The 22,561-nt window shown below is 48.1% G+C and overlaps 1 protein-coding gene across 1 annotated transcript in view; it reads left to right on the forward strand.

Moving 5' to 3' along the window:
- The window catches only part of MVB12B (multivesicular body subunit 12B), a 177,044-nt gene that overhangs the window by 86,160 nt on the left and 68,323 nt on the right, over positions 1-22,561 (forward strand). The window contains exon 7 of the mRNA XM_065879486.1: positions 15,236-15,330. Coding sequence (XP_065735558.1) covers positions 15,236-15,330 — 95 coding nt within the window. The remainder of the gene's footprint in view (positions 1-15,235; positions 15,331-22,561) is intronic.

The following is a 22,561-nucleotide window of genomic DNA, read 5'->3' on the forward strand; positions in this document are numbered from 1 at the left end:
GCTCCCTTGGGCAGGGTTGGGGCGGCAGTACCAGGTGTCAAGTTTGCAGCCCAAGGCTCTTTCCTTGAGCTTTGCTGCCCATGCCCTCACCCGTCTCCGGAGCAGCTGGACACAGCGTCATTGTGATGTCCCAGCTTGGGGAGCTCAGTGGTGCATTTTGAATCTAAGAGATGAATTTTAGAATGCTGCTTGAGGAGGCCTGGGTTTGGTTGCCCTCCCGCTCCAATTTATTTGCACGATGCAGAATATCCAAAATACAGCTTTAAATACATTTTTATTGACTCTTAGGTGTTCTCTTTGTCTCTTTTGGGGAGTACAAGGTAGGGGTGTGTGTGTGTGTGTGTGTGTGTGTGTGTGTGTGTGTGTGTGTGTGATGAGTAACTTGGCCTTCTTGATACCACTCACAAGCAGTGATACCTTGAGTAAGTTATATCAGTCCTCTGAGCCTCAGTTTCCTTGTCTATAAAATGGAGATAAGAATACCTTCTTTGCAGGGTTGCTGTGAGAACCAAATAGGGAAACACATGGAAGTGCCACGCCGGGCACACAGTGGGCACTCACGCATGTGACTTTCTGTCTTGGTCCAGAGTTCGTTTCAGAGTTCACTCTGGGCACGAGCAGTTCGTTCCCTTGGACCTTTCTGTTGTCACCATCTGGCCGCTCTCAGCCTCGATCGCCAGCATCCCCCCTGAGTTCCCACGGCGTCAGGCTGGGCACAGGCCTTCTCCCCTCCAGAGCTGCGCTCACAGGTGAGCAGCTGGGAAGGGGTTAAGATAGCAATTGTGTAAGTCTTCCAGGCTTTCTCCCAGTTCTGCGGTAATTTGATGAAGAACTTCACCCTAATTAAATATTCAAATTCGGAATAAGTGTCAATATGGCTTCCCATTGCCTGGAATGATGATTAATTGTATTCAAAACTCTAGTGGCCCACTGTAATCTAAACTGAACCGTTGTTCTTGATTATTTCTGCACCACACTTGCCATGTTTTTGTTTTAAGATTTAAACTAGTAATTGATTTGCCATATGCTGTCGAGTATGTTGTCGTGACGTACTTTAAAGTTACGTGTTTAGGAACTTGGGGAGTTTGGAATTGTGATTTCCTTAGTCTTCCAGTGGCAGCTTTTTTTCCCTTGTCCAATGCAGAGTGATTTGGTTGGAGTGTGCTTGTGTCTGTGTGTGTGTCTGTGTTGCCCATGAGGAAGACTCATTATATCGTCGAGTTGGTAGGTTGAAGTTACATTGATCATGGCAAATGGGTTGCCTGAATGGAAAATGAACAAGTCTGCATTTATACTTTTGTGCTTGTGTTGTCTTGGTGAAGCAACATGGCTTTGTGGAAAAAGCATAAACTCAAATCCTAGCTCAGCCAGTTCCTTTGGCTGTGTGACCTTGGACAAGTTCCTTAACCTCTCTGAACCTTCTTTCTTCCAACCTGTAGAACCCACTGGGTTGTGAAGATTAGAAATGAGTGAGAAGCATGAAGAATGTGCTCAGCAAGTGGTGACTGTCATAAACACAGGTGATAACAGGAACAAAGCATTCAGTGCCCCTGCCTCCAGAAAGCCACTCCCACCCGTGAATCCGCAATGACCTCCCAGGTCTCTGACTGCCGAAGCCTCTGTTGCCCTCCCTTCCTTTGTGACATTTCTTAGGTCGTTGTCTTGACTCTTGAATTGCAGTTTCGTTGCGCCAGCCTTTCCTCCCCCACCACGTTCTTCCCTCTTGGCAGGTGGCACTGCAGCTCCCACGTCCCTGGGTACTTCACAGGCTGTAGTGGAGGCACTGGTGTGTGGTAGGCCCTCAACAGATGTTTGTTTTGTTTTATGCCATTGCCTTAAAATTGAAGCATATAACCTTAGAGTCTTCTCTTTGTACAGCTTATGATATTTAGAGCTTTTTATTCTATGATAGAGGGGATTTATGTATGTGTTTCAATTTACTTATAGATACAACTGAAGGGGAAAGATATGAGTCTTACTTGGGTTTGGGGTGTTTTTTTTAAAATTTTTTTAAAAGACTTTATTTTTTTAAAGAAGTTTTAGGTTTACAACAAAATAGAAAGGTACAGGGATTTCACATATACCCCCTTCCCTCACCCACACCTTACTTCCTCCATGATCAATGTCACTCACTCAACAGAATAGTTCGTTCTTTTTTTTTTTTAAGATGAACCTATATTGACACATTATAATCACCCAAATTCCACAGTTTACCTTAGGGTTCACTCTCGGTGTTGTACATTCTATGGATTTGGACCAACGTATAATGACGTGTGTCCATCATTATTATACCATGAACAGTCTTTTCACTGTCCTAAAAATTCTCTGTGCGCTGCCTGTTCGTCTCTCCCTGAGACCCCTCTGGCTGATCTTTTTACTGTCTCCATAGTTTTGCCTTTTTCAGAATGTCATAAGAGTTGGAATCATACAGTATGTAGCCCTTTCAAATTGGCTTCTCTCATTTAGTAAGATGCACTTATCATTTTTAAAAAAACATCCCAGGGCCAAACACAGTGCTTGGCATACAGTGGGAGCTCAATTAAAACCTGGTGGACTGAGTCGGTCACAACGTCTTGACTCTAGTACCCTTGTGCGCCTCTGGATCCCACAATCTGTCTCCCCTTGGATGGCATCAATTTATTGGGTATATTTGGAATTAACTTTCAGGTCTGGGCATGGAAGTTTTAAGATAGTGAGTTATCATTGCAGAGGAAATAGGTCCATTTTAGGTTTAATAAAACCTCACTTGACTTTGCTGGTGTCATTTACAAAACAGAACAAAGCTAAATGTCTCATCAGATCACGAGAAAGGGTAGTAAACTTTGCCCTTTCTGAGATTGGCTCCAAAATCAGTGAGAAAAACAATGTCCACACCTAAAAATATTTTAGGGCCCAGGGTCATTACAATAACGGACTCTCTGTTTTAGTAGAACCAGGTTACAAGAAAACACAGTGTTTTCTCACCTCTCCGGGTCTGCACAGATCTGAATGGTAACTCAAAATCTCGGTTTGGAAGCACAGGGGACCCCGCGCAGGAATCCTGGCTGTGAAGTCTTAGAGGAGGATGTGAGTGCCGGTCAGGCCCTTCCAGCTGAAAGTGATCCATTTTAATTACCTTCCAGAGCACTCCAATACCTGAGCATATGGTCCTTAAGAAATAAGCTTCCCCAAACTGTCAGCGAGTGTGGGCAGTGGTCAGGGACCTGGTTCTGACACCGTTGACCAGCCTTGGAGAGCGGACGCTTTAGAAGGTGCTTATTAAAATGCCAGCAGGTGCGGCGAAGGTCTCCCTTCCTGTGACTCCCTCACCCTGCTTGTGCCAGGTGTTTTATAAGAGCCTTTTTCTTCATTAAATGGCATTCATTAAGCATGTCCTTACACCTGGCACAGAAGCTGTGTGTCACAGATGACTTCTTCCCAGTGGTGTTTTGCAGGAATGAAGTAGAGTTTCATTTAGCCATTTGCTGTGCTCTTTCCCCCCCGCCCACCTTCACTCAGTTATTGTGGCTTTTGCCTATTGCTCCTCCATTCCTCCCCGCATTCCGTCACTTTCTTTTGCACATTACCTCTGGTCCTTGTCCACCAGCAGCCACATTAGCTGGAAAACAAGATGTTCCTGTAGCACCAAGTGCCGTGCAGGACGTTTTTATACCTTTGCTCTTCTAGAAGTCTTCTCCTAATGTTTGCCATCTTTTTTTTCTGATAAAAAGAAAAATAATTTCTCATTGAAAAAATTAACCTATAAAAATATATCAAAAGCAGGGGGAAAACAATCCACACCCTGACCTCAGAGACTTGTATTGTCCACACCACAGACACCGTCCCGCATCCCGGTCCTGCCAGTAGCCCAGGGCCATCACTGCTCTAAGCTACCAGGTCCTTTTTGTCCTGGGACGTATGTGTGTGCGCACCCGTAGGAATACATTGTTTGTGCGGTGGCTTACATATATGTCGTTCTGCAACTTGGTTTTTGTTTTATTCCCTTTTGTTTTGACCGTATAGCCACGTCTTCAAGATCTGACCGTGTTGATATAAAAATGTCTCACTCGTTCCTTTTCCTTGGTCTGTCCTGCTAGCGTTGCCTGAACACTTTCCCGACTCCTTGCTCTTACAAATGCCACGCCAAGGATCTGGTTTCTGCCTCTTCCTGCAGCCGAGATCACTGTCTTCAACACAGTCTACGCCCGAGTCCCTCACTCAGCATCATGTCATAAGCACCCTCCCCCAATTCCACCGAGAAAACCTGTAAACATCATTTCATGTCTGTAAAATATTCTGAATCAGACATCTTATAATGTTATTTCCCGTGTTTGAGGAGGGAGTCATGACTCAGAGCTGAATTTTGTGATTTGCCTCATCAGGGTTCAGATCCATGCTCTGCCCCCTCAGGCAACCTGCTGAACCTTTCTGAGACCTTCGGTCCAATAGAGATGATCTCAGTGCCTCGTTATAGGATCCGGGTGGGATTACATGATGCATGTGAAGGGCAAGTCCTGCGAAAATGTCAGCGAACATTATTTTACTGTTTTTATCTTAAATAAGTCATTTCTCATGTTTCAGATTGCTTCCTCAGGCTAGGTTTCCAGAGGGAAAGAATAAACGCCAGTCCTCTTGTCTCATTACTTCCCTATTCTTAGGTCTTAATTTTGAATCACCTGGAGCATGTTTTAATGTATTTCTTTCAGGGAAGGGGACGGGATCTTTTTTGTTGTTGCCTTCACATGTGAAAGACACCTAGGGATTCAGAAATTTTTCATGCATTCAGCTTTCTTTCCCTTCCTAACTCTGTGGCTCCCCAGCCTTCAGCACGTACTATGACGGAAGAAAGGTCTGAAATCACCGTTAGTACTTGCCAGGATTCATCGTGGGATTCATTGCCTTTTCTGGAATACTGTGAACCCCGTTGGCTTCTTTATTAGGTCTTTTTTTTTTTTTTAAGATCAGGAAAGTCTTTTCAGCTTTACCAAAGTATACTCGATGTGCAATAAACGCACACATTTAAAGTATAATTTGATGAGCTTTGACATAGGTAGGTATACACCCGTGACACCATCACCAAAATCAAGATCATGAATATATCCACACAACCCCCCCAGAAGTTTCTCTGTGCTCCTCTGTAATACATCCTCTCTCCTCAGGCAATCACAGACCTGCTTTCTAACCCTATAGGTTAGTTTGCATTTTCTAGAATCTTATACAAACGGAATCATACCATACGTACTCTTTTTTATCTTTCTTATTTTACTTAGCATCGTTATCTTGAGATTATCCATTTTGCATGTATCACTAGTTCCTTTTTGATTGCTGAGTAGTATCCATTGTATGGCTAGACCACAATATGTTTATCCAGTCACTTGATACTGGACATTTGGCTTGTGTTTAGTTTTTTACTTTTTACATATAAAGCTGCTCGGTACATTTGTATACAAAATATATGCTTTTGTTTCTCTTGGGTAAAAATCTACAAGTGTAATGGCTGTCTTGTACCATAGGGTACGTTGAACTTTTTAAGAAACTACAGACTGTTTTCTGAAGTGGTTGTACCATTTTATATTCCTAGGAACAGTGCATAAGAGTTCTAATTGCTCCTCAGTAATGTAGGAGCACTTAGTAATATCTCATTGTGGTTTTAATCTGCATTTCCCTAATGACTAGTGATGTTGAACATTTTTTTCATGTGCTGATTTACCATTTGTGTATTTTCTTTAGTGAAGTGTCTGTTCAAATCATATGGTCTTTTTAATTTTATTTATTTATTTATTTTTGCGGTACGCGGGCCTCTCACTGTTGTGGCCTCTCCCGTTGCGGAGCACAGGCTCTGGACGCGCAGGCTCAGCGGCCATGGCTCACGGGCCCAGCCGCTGTGCGGCATGTGGGATATTCCCGGCCCGGGGCACGAACCCGTGTCCCCTGCCTCGGCAGGTGGACTCTCAACCACTGCGCCACCAGGGAAGCCCCATATGGTCTTTTTAAAATTGGCTTGTTAGTCTTCTATTAGGTTGTAAGTTCTGGGTATATCCTAGTTATAAGTAAGATATGTGTTCGCAGATATTTTCTTCGGGTCTGTGGTTTGCCTTTCCATTTTTGTAACAGCATCTTCTGAATAACAAGAGTTTTAAATGTTGTTGAAGTCCAATATATCAATTTTTTTTTTTTTCTGGAAGAGTTTTGTTTTTTTGTGTCCTATTTAAAAAGTCTTTGACAAACCTAAGGTCACAAAGATTTTCTCCTGTCTTTTCTCTGAGAAGAGGTCATGCTATGCCTGGACGATCAAGATGTGTTTAAATAAAAAGTATCAAACCCCAGGGCCTGGACTTAACAATTTACCCTTTCCTTTTCCTCTTTTCTAGAATAGTTCTGTGAATCTCTTGGGTTATTTTATATATGTATGTGGTGTGAGGTAAGCGTCAAGGTTCTTTTTTGTGTGTGTGGCTATCCAGTTGTTCTAGCGCCATTTGTTGAAAAGATTACTGTTTCCCAGTTTAATTGTCTTGGCACCTTTGTTGAAAATCAATTGATCATACATGTGTGAGTCTGTTTTTGGACTGTCTGTCTGTTCTGTTGATCTACATGTCTGTGTTTATGCCAGTACTACACTGTCTTGATTACTGTAGCTTTACACTAAGTCTTGAAATTAGGTAGTCTTGAAATCAGGATTTATTTTGCTGTGAGTCTCTATTGATTTTGCTTGGAATGGTGGAAGCCCTATTGGCTTCTATATTTTGTTTGTTGTTTAGTTGGTTTTTAATCAGGCAAGCTTTAAACTGTTTGTTACTTCTCTTTTAATTGTTCTGATTTCTCTCTAACACCTAGAATATTTAGATTGGTCTTAGTTCTCCATATTTATCATATTTTTCCTCAACATTGTCACCTCTGTGTTCTTTCCTTCTCTGCATTCTGGAAACGAGTGTGGGGCTTATCCACGATACTGCTGATTCAGTTTGGGGGATTTTATTTCCGCATTATTTCTAATGCAGATAGCTTTTTCTGCATCCTACAGTACATTTTTTTCCCAGAGGTAATATGTTCTTTTTATCTTGTTGTGTGACATTTTTTACAGGCCCTCGTGAGGATATATATTTCTAGACTGGGTGTTGGCCAAAGGGCAGGATGTATGAGTTGCTCCTTCCCCTCCCCTCCTCTCCCTTGGGCGCTCATTGTTTGGTGGTAATCTTCTGAACCATCATTACCTTTCTCTGTTCTCATTAGTTTTTGTAGATGCTTGGTGACTGGAGTCTGGCTAGAGCCACGTCTGGCCCTACAAGTCATATAGTCCTGATGTCTTTTTAGGACATGTATCATTTCATCCTCCTAGTTTGAATTTTTTTCAGTCTTTTAAATATTTTCAACTAATGATTCTTTATACCAGTGAAAGTGAGTAAACAAATGTTATTTCTCATTATTTGGGTGATATACTGTTTAAATATCTAGAGTAGTCTGTCATTCTGGCTCAGAGGGCCCTTGTGTCTAAGGAGCATCCTGGCCCAGAGGTAGCACAGCCACACACCTGCCTCCACAGAGTTACATTTAACACACTGTCCTAGAAGAGTGGCTTTCAAACTTTTGGGTCTAGGACTTTAATAGTCTTAAAACTTGAGGATTCCATCCTGCTGGAGAAAAAAAAAAAAATGAGGATTCAAAAGAGCTTTTGTTGATGTGGGTTATGTTTATATTTCCCTTACTAAAAATTAAAACTGAGAAAAATGTGAAACACGAGACTACCTAAGCAGACGTCAGAGTGATGACATCCTCATAAGCTTCTGGACGTTTCTTCTGTCTGCTCGTGAGAGGATGAGAGGGGAAAAGGCAAGTGATGTCTCGGTGTTATTATGAAAGTAGTGGTGACCTCGTGGACTCCCTGAGAGAGTCTGAGGAACCCCTGGAGGTCCCTGGAGCACACATGGAAAACTGCTTCCGCACGCAGAAGGGGGTTTTGATATAGGCAGAAAACAGAATGGGAATTGTGATTTAACACCACCAAATTTGTTGGTTGCAAGTGTGTGTGTGTGCGCGCGCACGCGGGGGTGGAAGATAGAAGTGACATCTGTCTCTAACCACGAGTCCACCGCTGCCGTACCAGCCACAGGCCCCTCAGCGCTGCCCTCCAACAGTTTGAGAGGAGAGCCGGCATCGCGGCTGCCTGGGCAGAGCCATCTTCATTACATGTGGCCACTGGGTTCGGAAGATTAATGGTAACATTTTAAAAATTCACACAGACCTGGAATCAGCACTAGAAAATACAGATTTAAATTAACAGGGAAAAAGCAGAATCCCATCAAAGGAAATAAATCGTGCTGGCAACTACTGTCACATAATAAAATGTATTCTGTAACTGAAGGGCTTTTGTATGGAGCTGTCTGCGGCTTAGTGGCCATGTTAATTGAATAAGGCGCCAAAGACTGACTTGGGGGAAAAAAACGGAATTTCCCTCAGCCTCTATTTAGCCGGAGCTGTGGTTGGCAGCACGTGCGATGCTGACCTATTTATTACGGAACAGCCAGGGCCCGTGCAGAGAGACGTGATGGCTTGCAGGATATGCCCTGTCTTCTCTGGGCCATTCTGGGGGTGGAGGACAGGGAGGAAAGCTTGGTAAAGCTCCCCTAGGATTCAGGGGCTGTCCTAGTTGGAATTCTCTGGTTGCCAAACAGATTTTGGAATCATGATCCATCATTGGAGTCAAGTGGCAGAAATTGCTGGCCTCTAACGGTCAGCCCCCTGTTCCAGTGGTCCAGGACCTACTGGGGATGGTACCAGAGGGTCTTCATCTCTAGGTGCCACCCCAGGTAGAGCCGGTTTCCTGAGTTCTTGGGTTTACTTCTCCTTGGCCTGCTGGTGATCTTTATGAACTCTCTTAAAATCTAAAATACACTCTTCTAGATCAACAGAGTGATCTAGAGGGATCACAGAGTGATCAACAACTTTGGGGCCCATTGAAATGACTCCACTGAAATTGCCGTCTGGGGGGTCCCAGCCAGCATCATGGTCATGGACTTGCTCTCAGCTTTGTTTGATGCCGTCTCAGCTTTGTTTGAGACTCGTTCTTGTAACTCCCCTGGCTTAGGTGCTTCAGAAAAGCTGAGTTTGTAGCGCCCATGTTCTTCTGAAGTGCCTGGCTTCTTCCTTCTTTCCTCCTCCAGCAACACCCAGTGCCATGAGTGGGGCATCAGGTTATGGGCAGTAAGCCAAAGAGTGTTGGGTTAACTGATTATAATTCCAAGTGTAAAAATAAGGGTTTTATATTTTTTCTCAGTAGGCGCTATGGTAATGGGCATGGGCTCAGGCTATTAAGTAGTCTCTAAAATATTTTAAATGACTGTAAAATATTTTATCAGATGGCTGTACTGTAATTTTTTAAGCAGTCCCCTATTATTTGATACTGAATTTGATTCCATTTTTGGCTTTATAAGCAATGCCATCACGAAGGAATTCCTATAAGTTTCCCCAAATGATCTCTAATTGCAGGTCAGAAGTGGATTCATTGGTTCATTCAACAGCATTAGGTAATCTTCTAGGGTTCTCCCTAATAATTTTTAAATGCCCACTGTGTGCAGGGCACTGTTGTAGGCACTAAGGATACAGTGGAAAGAGAAAGTGTCACGGAGATCGTGTCCTAGTGACACATAAACAAATCGACAGTCCTGTTAAGCGGGAAGGGCTCAGCAGAAAGGGAAGTGAGTGTCGAGGGGGAGTGCCACCAGAGAGAGGCGGGGTGCTTCCCGAGGGGTGCCTGATGGAAGCAGGAACAGCAAGTGCAGAGGCCCCAAAGAGGGAATGTGAGTGAGGGAAGGAGGGGACCAAAAGCAGCTGGTGAGGTTGGAGGGTGTGAGTGCAGGGACCACAGACAAGCCCAGGTCAGAGAGGAGGGATGGGCCAGAACTGGCAGGACCTCCAGCCGTGGGGCAGCTCAGGTTTCATTCTAATGCAGAGGGAAGGTTACAGGCGTTTCATAGTGGTCCTGTACTGAGTCCCTTGCGAGCGCGAGCAGGGCTTACAACAGTGCCAGGGAGGGCAGGAAGGGGAAGAAGCAGAACAGGAATCGTACTGCCACGTGCTTGGCACGTCCTGGTGCTGCGCTGTCAGCTCTGCCTGCGTCTGTGCACTGGGAGGCAACACCCCCTTGCTGAAGGGCACCCAGCCCCTGCTGGTGGCACTGGGATTTGAACCTATGTCGGGTGGACTCTGGGCTCGGTACTCTTCACCACTACACCAGCACTGCCTCCACTGGGTGTCCAAATCTGCCTGTAGCTTTTCCCTTCTCCCATATTAGAAGGGTATTTTTTTTTCTTTTCCGGTACGCGGGTCTCTCACTGTTGTGGCCTCTCCCGTTGCGGAGCACAGGCTCCGGACGTGCAGGCTCAGCTGCCATGGCTCACGGGCCCAGCCGCTCTGCGGCATGTGGGATCCTCCCGGACCGGGGCACGAACCCGTGTCCCCTGCATCGACAGGCGGACCCTCAACCACTGTGCCACCAGGGAAGCCCCCCTTCTCCCATATTAGAGGGACTGTGACCTGTGAGGGTCACTGAGCTAGTAAGTGGCAGACAGGTTGAGTCCCTGGCCTCATTGGTTTCCCCGGGCATCTCAGGGTGGACCCCAGATTCCTGGTTGAGTGATCTCACTCTGCATACCTGATGGTAAAGATGATCCGTCAGGGCGACTTTTACATGAGGATGGTAACCTCCAGAGGACACGTGGACCGACCTGTCCATGAATTCTAGCGCGCTTCTGTCAGCTTCGTCTCGGAGGGCCTCAGTTTCCTGTTCTGTTAACTGAAAGTGATTGTTCCTGCCTAAAAAGGTTGCTGAGAGGATTAGACAAGGTGACATACGTGAAGGAACCCAGCCCAGCACCTGGCAGGTGGGTCCCCACCAGATGCTGAGGAATTAGAATCTCATTTCGCTCTGAGGCTCGGCTGACTGCACGGCCGTTCCTGTCCGTCCTCACTTTCAGGCTGATAGGAGGTTGAGCGCCCCTGGGCCACTTCTCCTTCAGCAGGGGACTTTTTGGTTTGATTTAACTACAGGTGATCTGTCTCCTCGGCCCAAACTGTCCACTCTCATTAACGGGAGGCCTCGGAGTGCCTTTTCGTTCTCCTGTCCCCACGTCCCTTCCTCCGTATGTCCAGGAACAATAGAAGTGAAAATGCAAAAGCAGCAGCTATTTGTGGTGCAGGGACCCCTCTCCCTACAGCCCTCTCTGGCCGGGGGCCGTCCCACTGTCTGATCTTAATGCTGCCCCATCCCCCTCACCGTCAGCCACCAGAGCTGGAGTTTTTGGTAACCTGATTTCAATTTGAGTGATTCCTATTGAGCAACTGGTCTGTAAAAGAGTCAGGCCTGCAACTTGAAATCTCTTTTAATTTCCCGTTTACCGCATCAGCCCCACATTGTCTATCGTATGTGATCAGAAACTTTTTCGGTTTTTTCCCTTGTAAATTCCTGGTTGCTGCCACCACTGACTTCTTACGTCATACCTGTTTTCCTCTGTAGCAGAGGGGAGTGGGATGTGTGGTGTCATGGGTCTCGCAGAGACCCCCTGAGTCTAACTCAGCAAACACACAGGCGAAAATGCAATAGTAGAGGCAGCAGCAGTTCATATCCAAAAAGATCCAGGGGTTTTAATGCCGTAGGTTCAACACTCGATTTGTTCAACGGCCATTTGTTCAATGATTGTCTACCCTGGGGAAGAAATTGTCCTAGAAAATGGGGTACCAGCTTGATCTGATCTGGTTCTGCTCTTGAGAAGGTGTCTTGGGATAACGGGAGTGAGAAAGGACGCACAGACACCCAATCTAGCCTGGGACAAGCCCAGCAGAGGTTTTACCAAATGAGGATGCTTAGGTGGAGTCTTGAAGGACGAAGGGGAGTTTGAAGAGGAGGTAAGGGAGGAAATGGGGATTCTAGGAGGAGGGAGTGGGGTGGCTGAAGAATCAGGCTGAGGCAGGAAAAAAACGTGGCAGATTCAGAGACGTACAGGACCTTCACTCTTCCTGGTGGAGGGAGGGGTAAGCAGTGACAAGAGTCTGGAGAGGCGGGCTGGTGTGTGAGGACGGCTAAAACCAGGGTACAGATGTGGGTTAGGTTGCCCAGGGAAAGTGTGTGGAGTGAGAGAACACACTAAACCAGAGCCCTTGCCAACAGCAACCCTCACAAGGTTGGGGAGGAGCCAGGAGGGGCTGCTGTGAGACAGAAGGAACTAGGCCAGGGAAGGAGGAGTTGCAGAGTGGGGTCAGCCAGGCAAAACCTGCTGCCCCAGAGAGGCAGGCTTCGGCCAGGAAGTCCCTGTGGACAGGGCAGCTGAGGAACTGGGCAGCTTGATTCTCTAGCATACACTTAAGTTCCGTGGGCCGTAGAATTACCCCAAAACTGTTCACTTAGAGGGTCACAGCAGGCGATATTGATGGGAATTGTTGAGTCTGCATGCAGTAGGTGCTGCATAAGTGCTTGCAGTTCCATGACAGTCCTCATTGTGATTGGCTGCTCTGTTCCCATCTACCGTGGCATCTCGGTTTTTTCCCTCACTTTCCCTCAAGCAGGTCATCTTTTAAAATTGTAAGTTGGATCTCGTCACTTCTCTGCTTAAAAACCCTTCAGGATAAAGTTAGAGCTTGTGTGGGGTCCTGGGTGCCGTGGCCCCCGAAGCTCTCTTCAGCCTGGTCCCCTACCCTCTCCCTAGCCTTCAGGCCCTGACCACCCCGGCCTCCTTCCAGGTCCCCCCTCAGCCAGACCTCCTGCTGCTTAGGAGATGCCCCAGAGCCCCTCCCTGCCTCACCCCGCCAACCCTGCCCACCCCCAGTTCCCCACCGGAACAGCACTTCCTCGGGGGAGTGCGGACAGTCTTCCTGCTTGCCCTGCGTCAGCCGTTGCTCCTGTAACTTCATGGACGTGTTTGTGTCCCCCGCTGCAGGGTGAGCTCTGCAAAAGCAGGGACCTTGCCTGTCCTGCCGCCCCAAGTCCCCCCTCCCCCACCCATCTGGGTTGATGTGGGCCACGGCTTGCTCAACCATCTCTAACAGCTGAATGGCTGGGCTGACCCTGTCTTCTCATCCAAGGAGGAGGCCCTCTGTGCAGTCACCCAGGTGCACCTGTCGTCCGAGGTTCAGCCAACACGCCACCTCCTCTGCGAGCTTCCTGGAGCGGCTGCCGCACCGTGCAGATGTTCCGTGTCCTTAGTTAGGTGGGATGCACCTTCTTAGGGCTCTCGGGCACAGCAGTCTCGGGGTGTGAGTTCTTTCCCAGCTCCTGGAAAAGCCCTCGGTGTACAGTGGGTGCAGTGCCGACAGGGCCCCGTGCTCAGGAGGGCCCCGCGCTTGGCTTAACGCTCAGCCTCCGCTGTCGCCATCTTGAAATTCTTAATGACATTTGACAGGTCCCCCAATGGTTGTGCACCGGGCCCTGTACCTGCCTTGCGGGGACGATGTGCGGGGCCACGAGAGAACCCTGGGATCTGTAGACGCCGGGGCCCAGCTCAGGGCGAGCCCTCTCTGCAGGGTCGCCTGTCACCATCTTAGCTCTGCTCACCCACAACCACAGTCAGTAACTCATTCTTCTGCTTGCTCAGCTTCATTGACTAAGTGCTGTGGTCAGAGGCATCGATCAACTGCGTCAAATCCCTCTGCACCTGCTCCTCTCCCTCCCAGGGTTCCCAAACGCGGCGTGTCTTCAGAGGCACTGCTGGGGCTTGTCAGAGAGATTCCTGGGCTGCATCCAAGGCCCACTGAACCAGACTCCCCGGAGCTGGGACTGTGAGTCTGTATGGTTAGCAGTAGTGCCTGCATCTGTGCTGTGACGCGCAGAATGGAGAGTGAGAACCTTCGTCCAAGCGGATGAGCCCTTGGTGCGGCGTTTGGTGTCCTCTCGGTCTGGCCCCGGCTTTGTCTCCCACAGGCAGCCTTACCCTGCAGCAGAGTCAGCTCTCCCTGACTGCCGTCGCTCCTGTCTCCTCCTGTAAGACCGGCAACCTCCTCTGAGGCAGTGTCCCCGGAAGCCCCACCCGCCTGCTTTCGTGCTCACTCAGCACGTGGTTTTTATTCTCCTCCCAGCACGTGTCCTGTGGCACAGTGGCTTGTTCCTGCCCCGTTGTCCCCCCAGCCTGAGAGCTCCTTGCAGGGGGTAGCTCGCCTCTGCATCCTCAGTTCGTCAGGACTGAGCCGTGGACACAGGACTTACACTCAGCAAGGCCCAGCTCCCTGGTCCAGCCGGGCCGGTGGCACAGATGTTTGCTCCTCCAGGGCCTATGGGAACAGGCCCCGCCCAGAGTCATTCTGGGAGGTCACGCGTTTGTCGTGTGGAAAGGGCAGCATGTAGAACGTGAGCTTTCTTTATGTGATCATTACCCACCCCTCTTCCGTTTTAGAAATGACTGTGTGTGACCAGAGCTCAGGCTACTGAGCTACTTCAAACCAACCCCCAGTCACACCACGAAGAGGCAGTTGTGTTGCTTTTGTCCCCCAGACCTGTTGGGTTTTAAATGGTTTTCCTATCATTGTAACCTTTCTTCTCGGCATTCGCTAAAGGCAGCTGGTGACCACGACAAGTGGATTATGTGTTTTGATCAATACCTGCTTATGTGTGGGCAGCGTGGGCCTTAATGGCCAACGCCTGCGCCATAAAAGATGAGCTGGGTCGATGGAAGGTACTTTCTGAGCACCTGCTGTGTGCTCCCACCTGAGGGGGACATGCGGACACAGCAGTTCGGGGGAACGTGCCATTGTGGTTCTCAGTGGGCGTTCGTTTCCTGGACACACGTGGTAATAACACCTAACGCCTTCGTTCACAAAGTGCTTCCTGGGCTGTGACCCTCTACAGCCCCACGGGACAGGCGTGGAAGCCACTGGATGGGGAATGGGACCAAGACAACAGGGCAAACCAAGTCCTGCGCTCAGAGCTGAGCATCCTGGTCCCACTGGTGCACTTTGCCCAGTGGGTAGAGATCAAGATTAAATCACCCACTTCCTCGGGTCACCTGCCACGTCACTTAAGGCTTGGGAAACCCTTTCTTCCTCTTGGATGTCCTTCCCTGTATGGAAAAAAGTGGCCACTGATGTCTGGAAACTTCTGAGTTCCTAGGGGGACTCGAGCTGGTGGGGCAGCTCAAGTCCTGCTTGAGAAGGCGGAGGTCCCCAGGACTGCCCGCTTCCCGGGCTCTGTGGGCTGTTGGTGGCGCCTGTGCTTTCTGAGCCTTGGGGACTGCTCCGTGCACCCTGTAACCTCCTTTTTCTCCTCTGTCTTTCTCAGGCACATCTCTCTCACGCTCCCTGCTACCTTCCGAGGCAGGAACAGCACTCGGGCTGACTATGGGTACCAGCACTCCAATCTGTATGCCATATCAGGTACGTGCGGCCGCTGCGAAGGGCCAGCTAGCGCGTCTGTGTCCCAGGCACCGCCTCCCTCTACGTGCTTCCTGGCTGCTAACGGCATCTGTGTGTCTTACCTCTCTTTTTACCCCTGCAGGGGGCCTGTTCCCTGCAGGGACCAGGCCTTCCCTTTCCTCTGTGTCACCGTAGCGCTTAGTGAAAGGCCAGATCCTCAGCATGTTTTGAAACTGATGAAAAACAATGCGTGGATTTCACAAGCTTGAAGGGAGGTTTCCAGAGAATAGTCACCACATCCTTCACCTGCCAGATCCAGGGCAGGTTCCCCGCGGGGACTGGGGACCCCGCAGACCTGAGGCCTGGTGCCGCCTGCCCTCCGTATCCACGTCTGTCCTCATCTCTCACTTCTCAAAGCCAGGTCTGTGACCAGCGGCTGTGCCGGCGTCTCCCCCACCCCCGGCCCCATTGTATGAGTCTGTGATTTCTGAACTCGGCCCTGAAGTGGATAGTGTTACCTTGGCAGGAACTTGGTCAGTCCTGGTTTCCTTTTTCAAAAAACTTAACAAGCCTTATTACAGAATTGAGATTCATTAGGTGCCTGGCGGGGCAGGTGACTTGCTAAGAGCTGAGGAGACCCACAAACTTGACTCTGATTATACGGGGCCTCCAGCTGGGGGGCGTTTGTATATAAGGGGGAAATGGCAAGTGGGTGCCACTTACCAGCACATACCCTTAATGGTGAGTGATGTTTTGAACACGGGAACATGGCATTCATTCATGTACCATAATGAGTCGGTTATTTGAAAGGTAATCTTTTTTCTAAAAATTGCAACTTCAGGTTACTAAACAGATGAAATAGAACAATGGTCTAAGTCGTGTCAGCATTAGTTTTTCTTGTTATGATCACGCCCTAATAGGTTTGGAAGTATGAGCAAAGGCCAGTCGTTCTGTTTCTGGGTGGCGCTCCTGCTGGGGAAGGGGAAGGGGAAGGGGAAGGACGGGGATGTTCTCAAAGCCCTCATCCTGGCTTTTCTCCAGGAGCCAAGCTCCCCAGGGCAGTGGGAACGTGTGGTCAAAGAGAAGCATCTCCAGGGAGAATTTCTTTTGTGCACTGGCTATTTCAGCAGAGTCGACAAGGAGCATAACAAGTGTGGAAAGATGACCTATTTTGTAGAAAAGCTGAATATTTCCCCAGATGCCTAGTGGCAGAGTGGTGCAAAATAGGTCTGTGAAATCCAGCAGGGCGGCCCCGTTCCGAATGCACATAAGGAGAGCTCAATCACAGCAGATGACTTTTTTCCCCTCCAGCTCGCAAATCTTTTTCCAGCCACGGGGTTCGGCTGCCCCCACCGTACCTGGATTCACTGATGGCTTTCCCAGCTGTTGACGTTTCTGCAGAGAAGGGCCCACAGAGTAAAATCTCCTCTGGTTTGGCAGGAATGTTCCTGTCTGCCTCTGGGCCACTGCTTCCTCGCCCCGCGGCTTTGATGAGGTGTTGTCTGGGTTCATTTCAGCTGTTAGTTTAGCAATACCGAGGTAACAGTCTCAAGACGCAGGGGAAGCCATTCAGAAACTTCCTGTTACGTTTGCGTAAGTGTCAGTCAATTGGATTTTATCTTCCAAACAGAGGTAGTCGAGGCTGTGGCCCAGGGCAGCAGGCAGCTCGGGCCTCCTCGGTGGTGGCAGCATCAAAGCCAGGGTCCAGGACTGCTTTGTTGTGATGCTGCCAGGCGTGCCCTGCGGGACCCGCAGGCTCCGTAAGGCCGGCAAACTCAACACTGGCAGCCGTGGTGCGTGCAGCTGGGAAGCCTGCCCAGCGGCAGCCTGCCTGCGAGCCATTCTGGCTAAAAGGGAGCAGAGACCACGCCCCCCCCCCCCCCCCCACGCCCCCGGTTCCAACAGTATTTGGCACTGAGTGGCATGTCTCAGTTTGGTATTGCGAAGTTAAGGTTTCAGTGGTTCACTCCAAAAACAGTCAAGGCAGCATGTGCTCCAGCCCCCAGCCCGTGCACAGTGCCCAAAGCCATGATGTCTGGCGCTCTGCTGGTAGTGGAACGAATCACCAAACTGTTCTCCTCCCCAAGCAGCTCTGGCACACGTTCGCAGCGGACGTCAGGCACTGAGCCTTTGGTGCGAACTCCTGGTCTGCTCTGGTTCGTTCCTGAAACTATTTGATTACTGCTCCCCTTGCTTGTGGTCCCTTCCTAAGATAAGTAGGTTTCCAAACAATGTTATTAGAAGTTTGAAGAGCAGCCTACATTTAATTTATACGTATGGTTATTAAAGTAATATGTACTTTTAAGTGTTTTCCCAAGGGCATATCTGTTAATATATTTCTTCTGTACCTTTCACTGAGACAGTTCATCCCTGTCCTGCCTGCAGAGGGAGAGACACTGCTCAGAGCTGCTGAGAGACCGGTGGGCACAGCATGTAGCTCTGTCCCCAGCACACAGAGGTGCTCGTGAAATGGTTGTGGAAGGAAGGGGAGAGGAAGGAAAGCATTTAGCCTAGTGTCTGCCTTGCCTGGGAGTACCCTCTATGACCTCTGGGGCAGGTGATCGTCCTGATTTGCTGCTCCAACCCTACAGTGTCTGGGCCACCATCTCTGAGCAGCCCAGCCCATCTCTGCGCGGTGCTCCCGTGTTCAGCAGGGCTGTCTTACTGTATGTTCATATCCCTCCGGCCATCTGGGGTACCACGCGTCCCGTCAGCGTTGCATGCCGACTGTTCTGCACTGTCCAGCCAGTGGGTAGTTCTCTCTTTCCCACAGGATTGGGGTGAGGAACATGGTGCTGAAATCCTGAGAAGCTTATTCCCTTCTCTGCCATCTTGTACCCTCATCAAAATGGCCATGAAGCACACCTTTGATCCTCACACTTCCTCTTCCAGGAATTTCTTCTGGAAAATACAGATGTGCAAAAAAGATTTATCCACAAGGGCGAGCACTGCTGCTTTTTAAATATAATACCCAAAAAAGGGGCGGGGGGGGATATCATAAATGTCTAAAATAAAGGCAAGTGGTTAAATTATGAAACATCCATACAGTGGCCTTAACTTCTCAAGCATCAGAAACAGTTCTGATTTAGATAAAAAGATGTGCATGAATGCTGTTAAGTGACAGCCGGGACGTGCAGTGTGATCTCATTTTAAGAAATACATCTAAAGGTCTGGGAAGGCACATGCCGAGGTGTTTATAGTGGTTTTCACTGGATTTTTCCTGCTCTTCTTTCTGTTTCTTTGCGGTGTCTCCTTTTTCTGTGATCGCACATATTGCGCTCGTAAGAAGAAACAACATAGGACCGATGTTAACTTGTCACGCTCTTGGGAAGCCTTGCAGATTCCAGTGATTCGCCGTCTTTTCTGAGTGCTCGCAAGTCTTCTGACCCATCATACGCTTTCAAATTCTAGTGGATATCACTTCCAGGCCACAGATCAATAACTATCTTATTATCCCTTTTTGAGGACATGATTTTTTTCTGTTGTTCAGTCTCCTGGAACCTCCTGTCCACTGATGTTCCTCAGAGACCACAGACTTATCTTTTGCGCCAAGTGGCCCCGCAGACACCGACTGAGCTTGAAAGCACCAGGCTGCTCACCTTTCTTGCCCCTCAAATTCCCCATCACCATGTTATTCACTCCTTAGGGTTTGAGGATGGTTTTCTTTGAAAGAGTAGATGAAATAAAATGGTGGGCACCTGGTTTGTCTCACTCTGTAACCTGCATATAGTAGGGTTGGCAAACCACTGTTTAAATTGTCCTTACTTGTGATAAGTGGCAGCTCATGGGCTCATGCTTTCCTGGCGATGTTCTTATCGGTGTGTCTCCCTCAATTACATGCCCTTAAGATCTTCTTCTGGGAGGACTTGCTGCCGGGCCATGTTGATTTCTCTAGATTCTGTCCCAAAGCCCCAGTTCCTAAGTTTCCTTGTCAGAACTTTTAGTGGCTGTTAGTTTTCTTTTAAAGAATATCTTCTCTCTCCTGAACATCTTCTACTTTAGTCCCAGATGATGGTATCCTCCCTTTTTTTTTTCCTTATAATTCTTTTAGATGTTTAGGTGTCTGACCGTTTGCTCATTTCTCTTCCACCTATTCCAGAAAGATTTAAGGTAGCTGCAAAAATGCATGTAACAAAGTGAGAACGGAAGGGGAACAGTAAGAGGGAATGAAAATACAGGATAGCAAAGTAGGGTGCAGCTGTGGGTGAGGCTTTGCATGAAGCGGAGATTCTGGATTTGGTTCTGAGTCAGCAGTTTCCTTACGGACAACCTAAAAATAAGCTGGTTGTTCAAGGAGAGCCTAACTATTCCTTTTATGAATTTTTCTTCGTACAGAGGGCCCTGTAAGGTGCTGGGAACGGCCGCTTTTCCGTGAGTTTGATAAGGACAGACTGTATGCCCACGTGAGGCAGATCCACTCATGTTTGAACCCCTAAAATGTTTGGAAGTTGAGTGAGATGTTTCTTAAGAAATGCTCTTGTGCTGGGTGTCATGTGCCTTAGAGGCTGGGGACCTCGGGGGACGTCAGGAAAGAGGAGATCCCCAACGTCCTTTCCAACCTGAGGGCCATCTGTGCCGAGGGTCCCTGTAACAAGCAGCTCAGCCCAGAGGCACCAGGATTGCTTTTTCCAACCTAGGAATGTCTTGTCGGCCACGTGGCAGGTTTTACTTAAGGAACAGGTGACAGTAGGTATGGGACACTACGCTGTAAGAGTCTTGTTTTTGTGGTGGTTATAAACTGATTTATAGCGCCATGTAAAGAATTTTTACCAAAGAACTTGTTTTTCTCCGTTTTGAAAAAAATTGACACAGTCGTATAAATTAGGACAGCAAAGCAGATGCATGTTAAAACCAGCATGTAATAAAACCAAAAATCTCCAGCTCAGCCCGCAGTTTCAGGATGAGCCACATGCAGAAATGCGCCAAGGCCTCGTGGTGCAGGGAAGCACCTTTTAGCGCCTGACATCTTCATCTGTCCGTCAGCACCAGGCTGACCACATGATTTATTTTCCACTTCGTCACTTTTGAGAGTGAAAGGGTCACAGAGTTGCATCAGGACAAAGCCGGAACCTGGAACTGACCCGGCAGACAGGGGCTGTGGTCACCTTGCCTTTAGTTTTTCTGTTTTCTTCAGGGTTTTTTTGTTTCTGTTTTTGTTTTTGCTTTTGTTTTTTGATTGCTGGAAAAGCCAGCTTATTGCCCTGCACAGCTGTTGCCTCTTAAAAACCGGTCCCTTTTCACAATGTTTGACATCAGGAAGTGTGTGAGAGTGGACAAGCTTGAGTCCATCGGCCAGCAGTTTAGCCACGACACTCGTGCAGGGAGAAGGAGAATTTTATCTGAAACACAGAACCCCGTACGAGCCGTGTAACTCTGACATCAGACCGGGAAAGCGCAAAGCAATTAAAAATAATTAATGATTTCTGAATATCAGCCTTCTCCATGCAGTTTTAATCTAGTCCTCATTTAAATTGGAAGATGGACATTTAATTATCAGTATTATGAAATTCATGATTTATATATTTCATCCAACTGGATAAAATTTCTGCCATCAGCCCTTCATCTTATTATGAAAGAAAATCTGTATATTTCACAGTGTGATCGTTTAAAAACCCATCTGCAGCCTACCAAACAACTGCAAACATATTTTCCTTTCATTTCTGGTGATTACATTATTTCTGTCTTTTAATTAGGAAAAAAAAAGCTCACCTGGAATATCGGAAATAAACTTAATACTGTAATGATCATAAAGCACTGCTGGGCCAGAAAATGAAGACCAAAGGACTAAAACAATAGGGTGTGTGAGAAATGCTGTTCTTTTCTGTGTAAGGTGTTCTAACAGACAGCTGCTCCACATGTCACGTTTATGCTGCAGAGTTTGCGTGTGGAGTGCGTGTGCGTGTGTGTGTTTCTCCTTTTCCCATGCATGTGGGTGAGTGTCAGCCTGCGATTGGGTTGACAACCTCAAAAGAGGGGAAGGACCGCCAGCTTCTAGTGGGAGCCCCGGAGTAATGTGAATTGCCCTCTGCGTTCGCAGGTACCCCTGTGGCCTCTGTCATTAATAGACATGTTCACGCGGCTTTTGTGGCCTTGAACGTCAGACCCCTCCTTTTCTTTATCCTCCGATGAGGATTTTCAGACTCACCTAGGACTGGTTGGAGAGGTGGGGGGTGAGCACGTGGGAGGGTGGCAGGGATCCGCGGGAGAAACATCAGTTTGATGCAGCCCCAGATTATAGCATATGAGGAAAATTCCTCAATGAAGTGGAAAGATATTTATAATAACGGTGCTCAGATCAAGGAGGAGATAAGTCATTTTAAAGACATATAAATTTTTATCATCCCCTCTAACGGCCATTGCGTCCCTTGTCTATCCATCTATTCCTGCCCTGACAACAAAGGAGAATAGAATAAGGAAAAGCAGAAATGAATGGGAGTGGGTGGGCACTTAATCGCATAGTGTATCTGTACATCCTGGCGCGAAGGTGCGGGTGACAGGTGGCCGGGTTTGCTCTGTACACAACCATGTGTGTGCTGTCGGGCGCTCACACGCTGCCTTGTTTCGATTGATGAATTGCCTGCTTTCTTGATTAAACCTTCCGTCACTTAAGAAACAAAAAGCCTGTGTTTAGATGGCAGAGTGGGACACGTCAAAAAAATCTGTCTCCTTTACCTTTGTGCAGATGTTGGGCACAGACTGTAACATGTATTATTAAAATGAATGTGGCATTTACTGTGCATTATTCCTTTCCTGGGAGAAAGGGCTGTAAATTATATGCTAATAATAAGCTTTAACCCTTTCGAAATGCAAAAGATTCAAGAGTGCAAATATTCACGTAGGCCTGGCTGATTGGACGTGCTCTCATACAGCCACCGTGGTCACTGAAGTTAATGAACGGTGTGTGCAGGCAGACATGCAGGGCACTTGGGAACTCGAGGTGCTCCGCTCTGCAAGTGCCTCTGCTAGGATTTTGCGGAGAGAGACCCTGAAACCCCTTGGCTGGGCTCTGGGTCATCTTACGACAGATGAGGTCCAGAGCCATGCCCAGTTCCCCCGGCGCATCTTCTGGACCTGAGCATCAGGCGTGGTCCTCTGATGTTCTCCTGTGTCCCCGCTTACGGGGCTGGCTGGGCTCGGGCCCGGCAGGTACCAGGTGTTGGTGCCTCGCACTTCCTGGACCTGGCTTATCAGTCCTCAGTCCAGTTGCCCAGGTGGCAGACTCATGTCCCCAAAGCACAGCCTCTCAGATCAG

The sequence above is a fragment of the Phocoena phocoena genome, chromosome 6 (assembly GCF_963924675.1).
Source record: "Phocoena phocoena chromosome 6, mPhoPho1.1, whole genome shotgun sequence".
NCBI classification, from domain to species: Eukaryota; Metazoa; Chordata; class Mammalia; order Artiodactyla; family Phocoenidae; genus Phocoena; species Phocoena phocoena.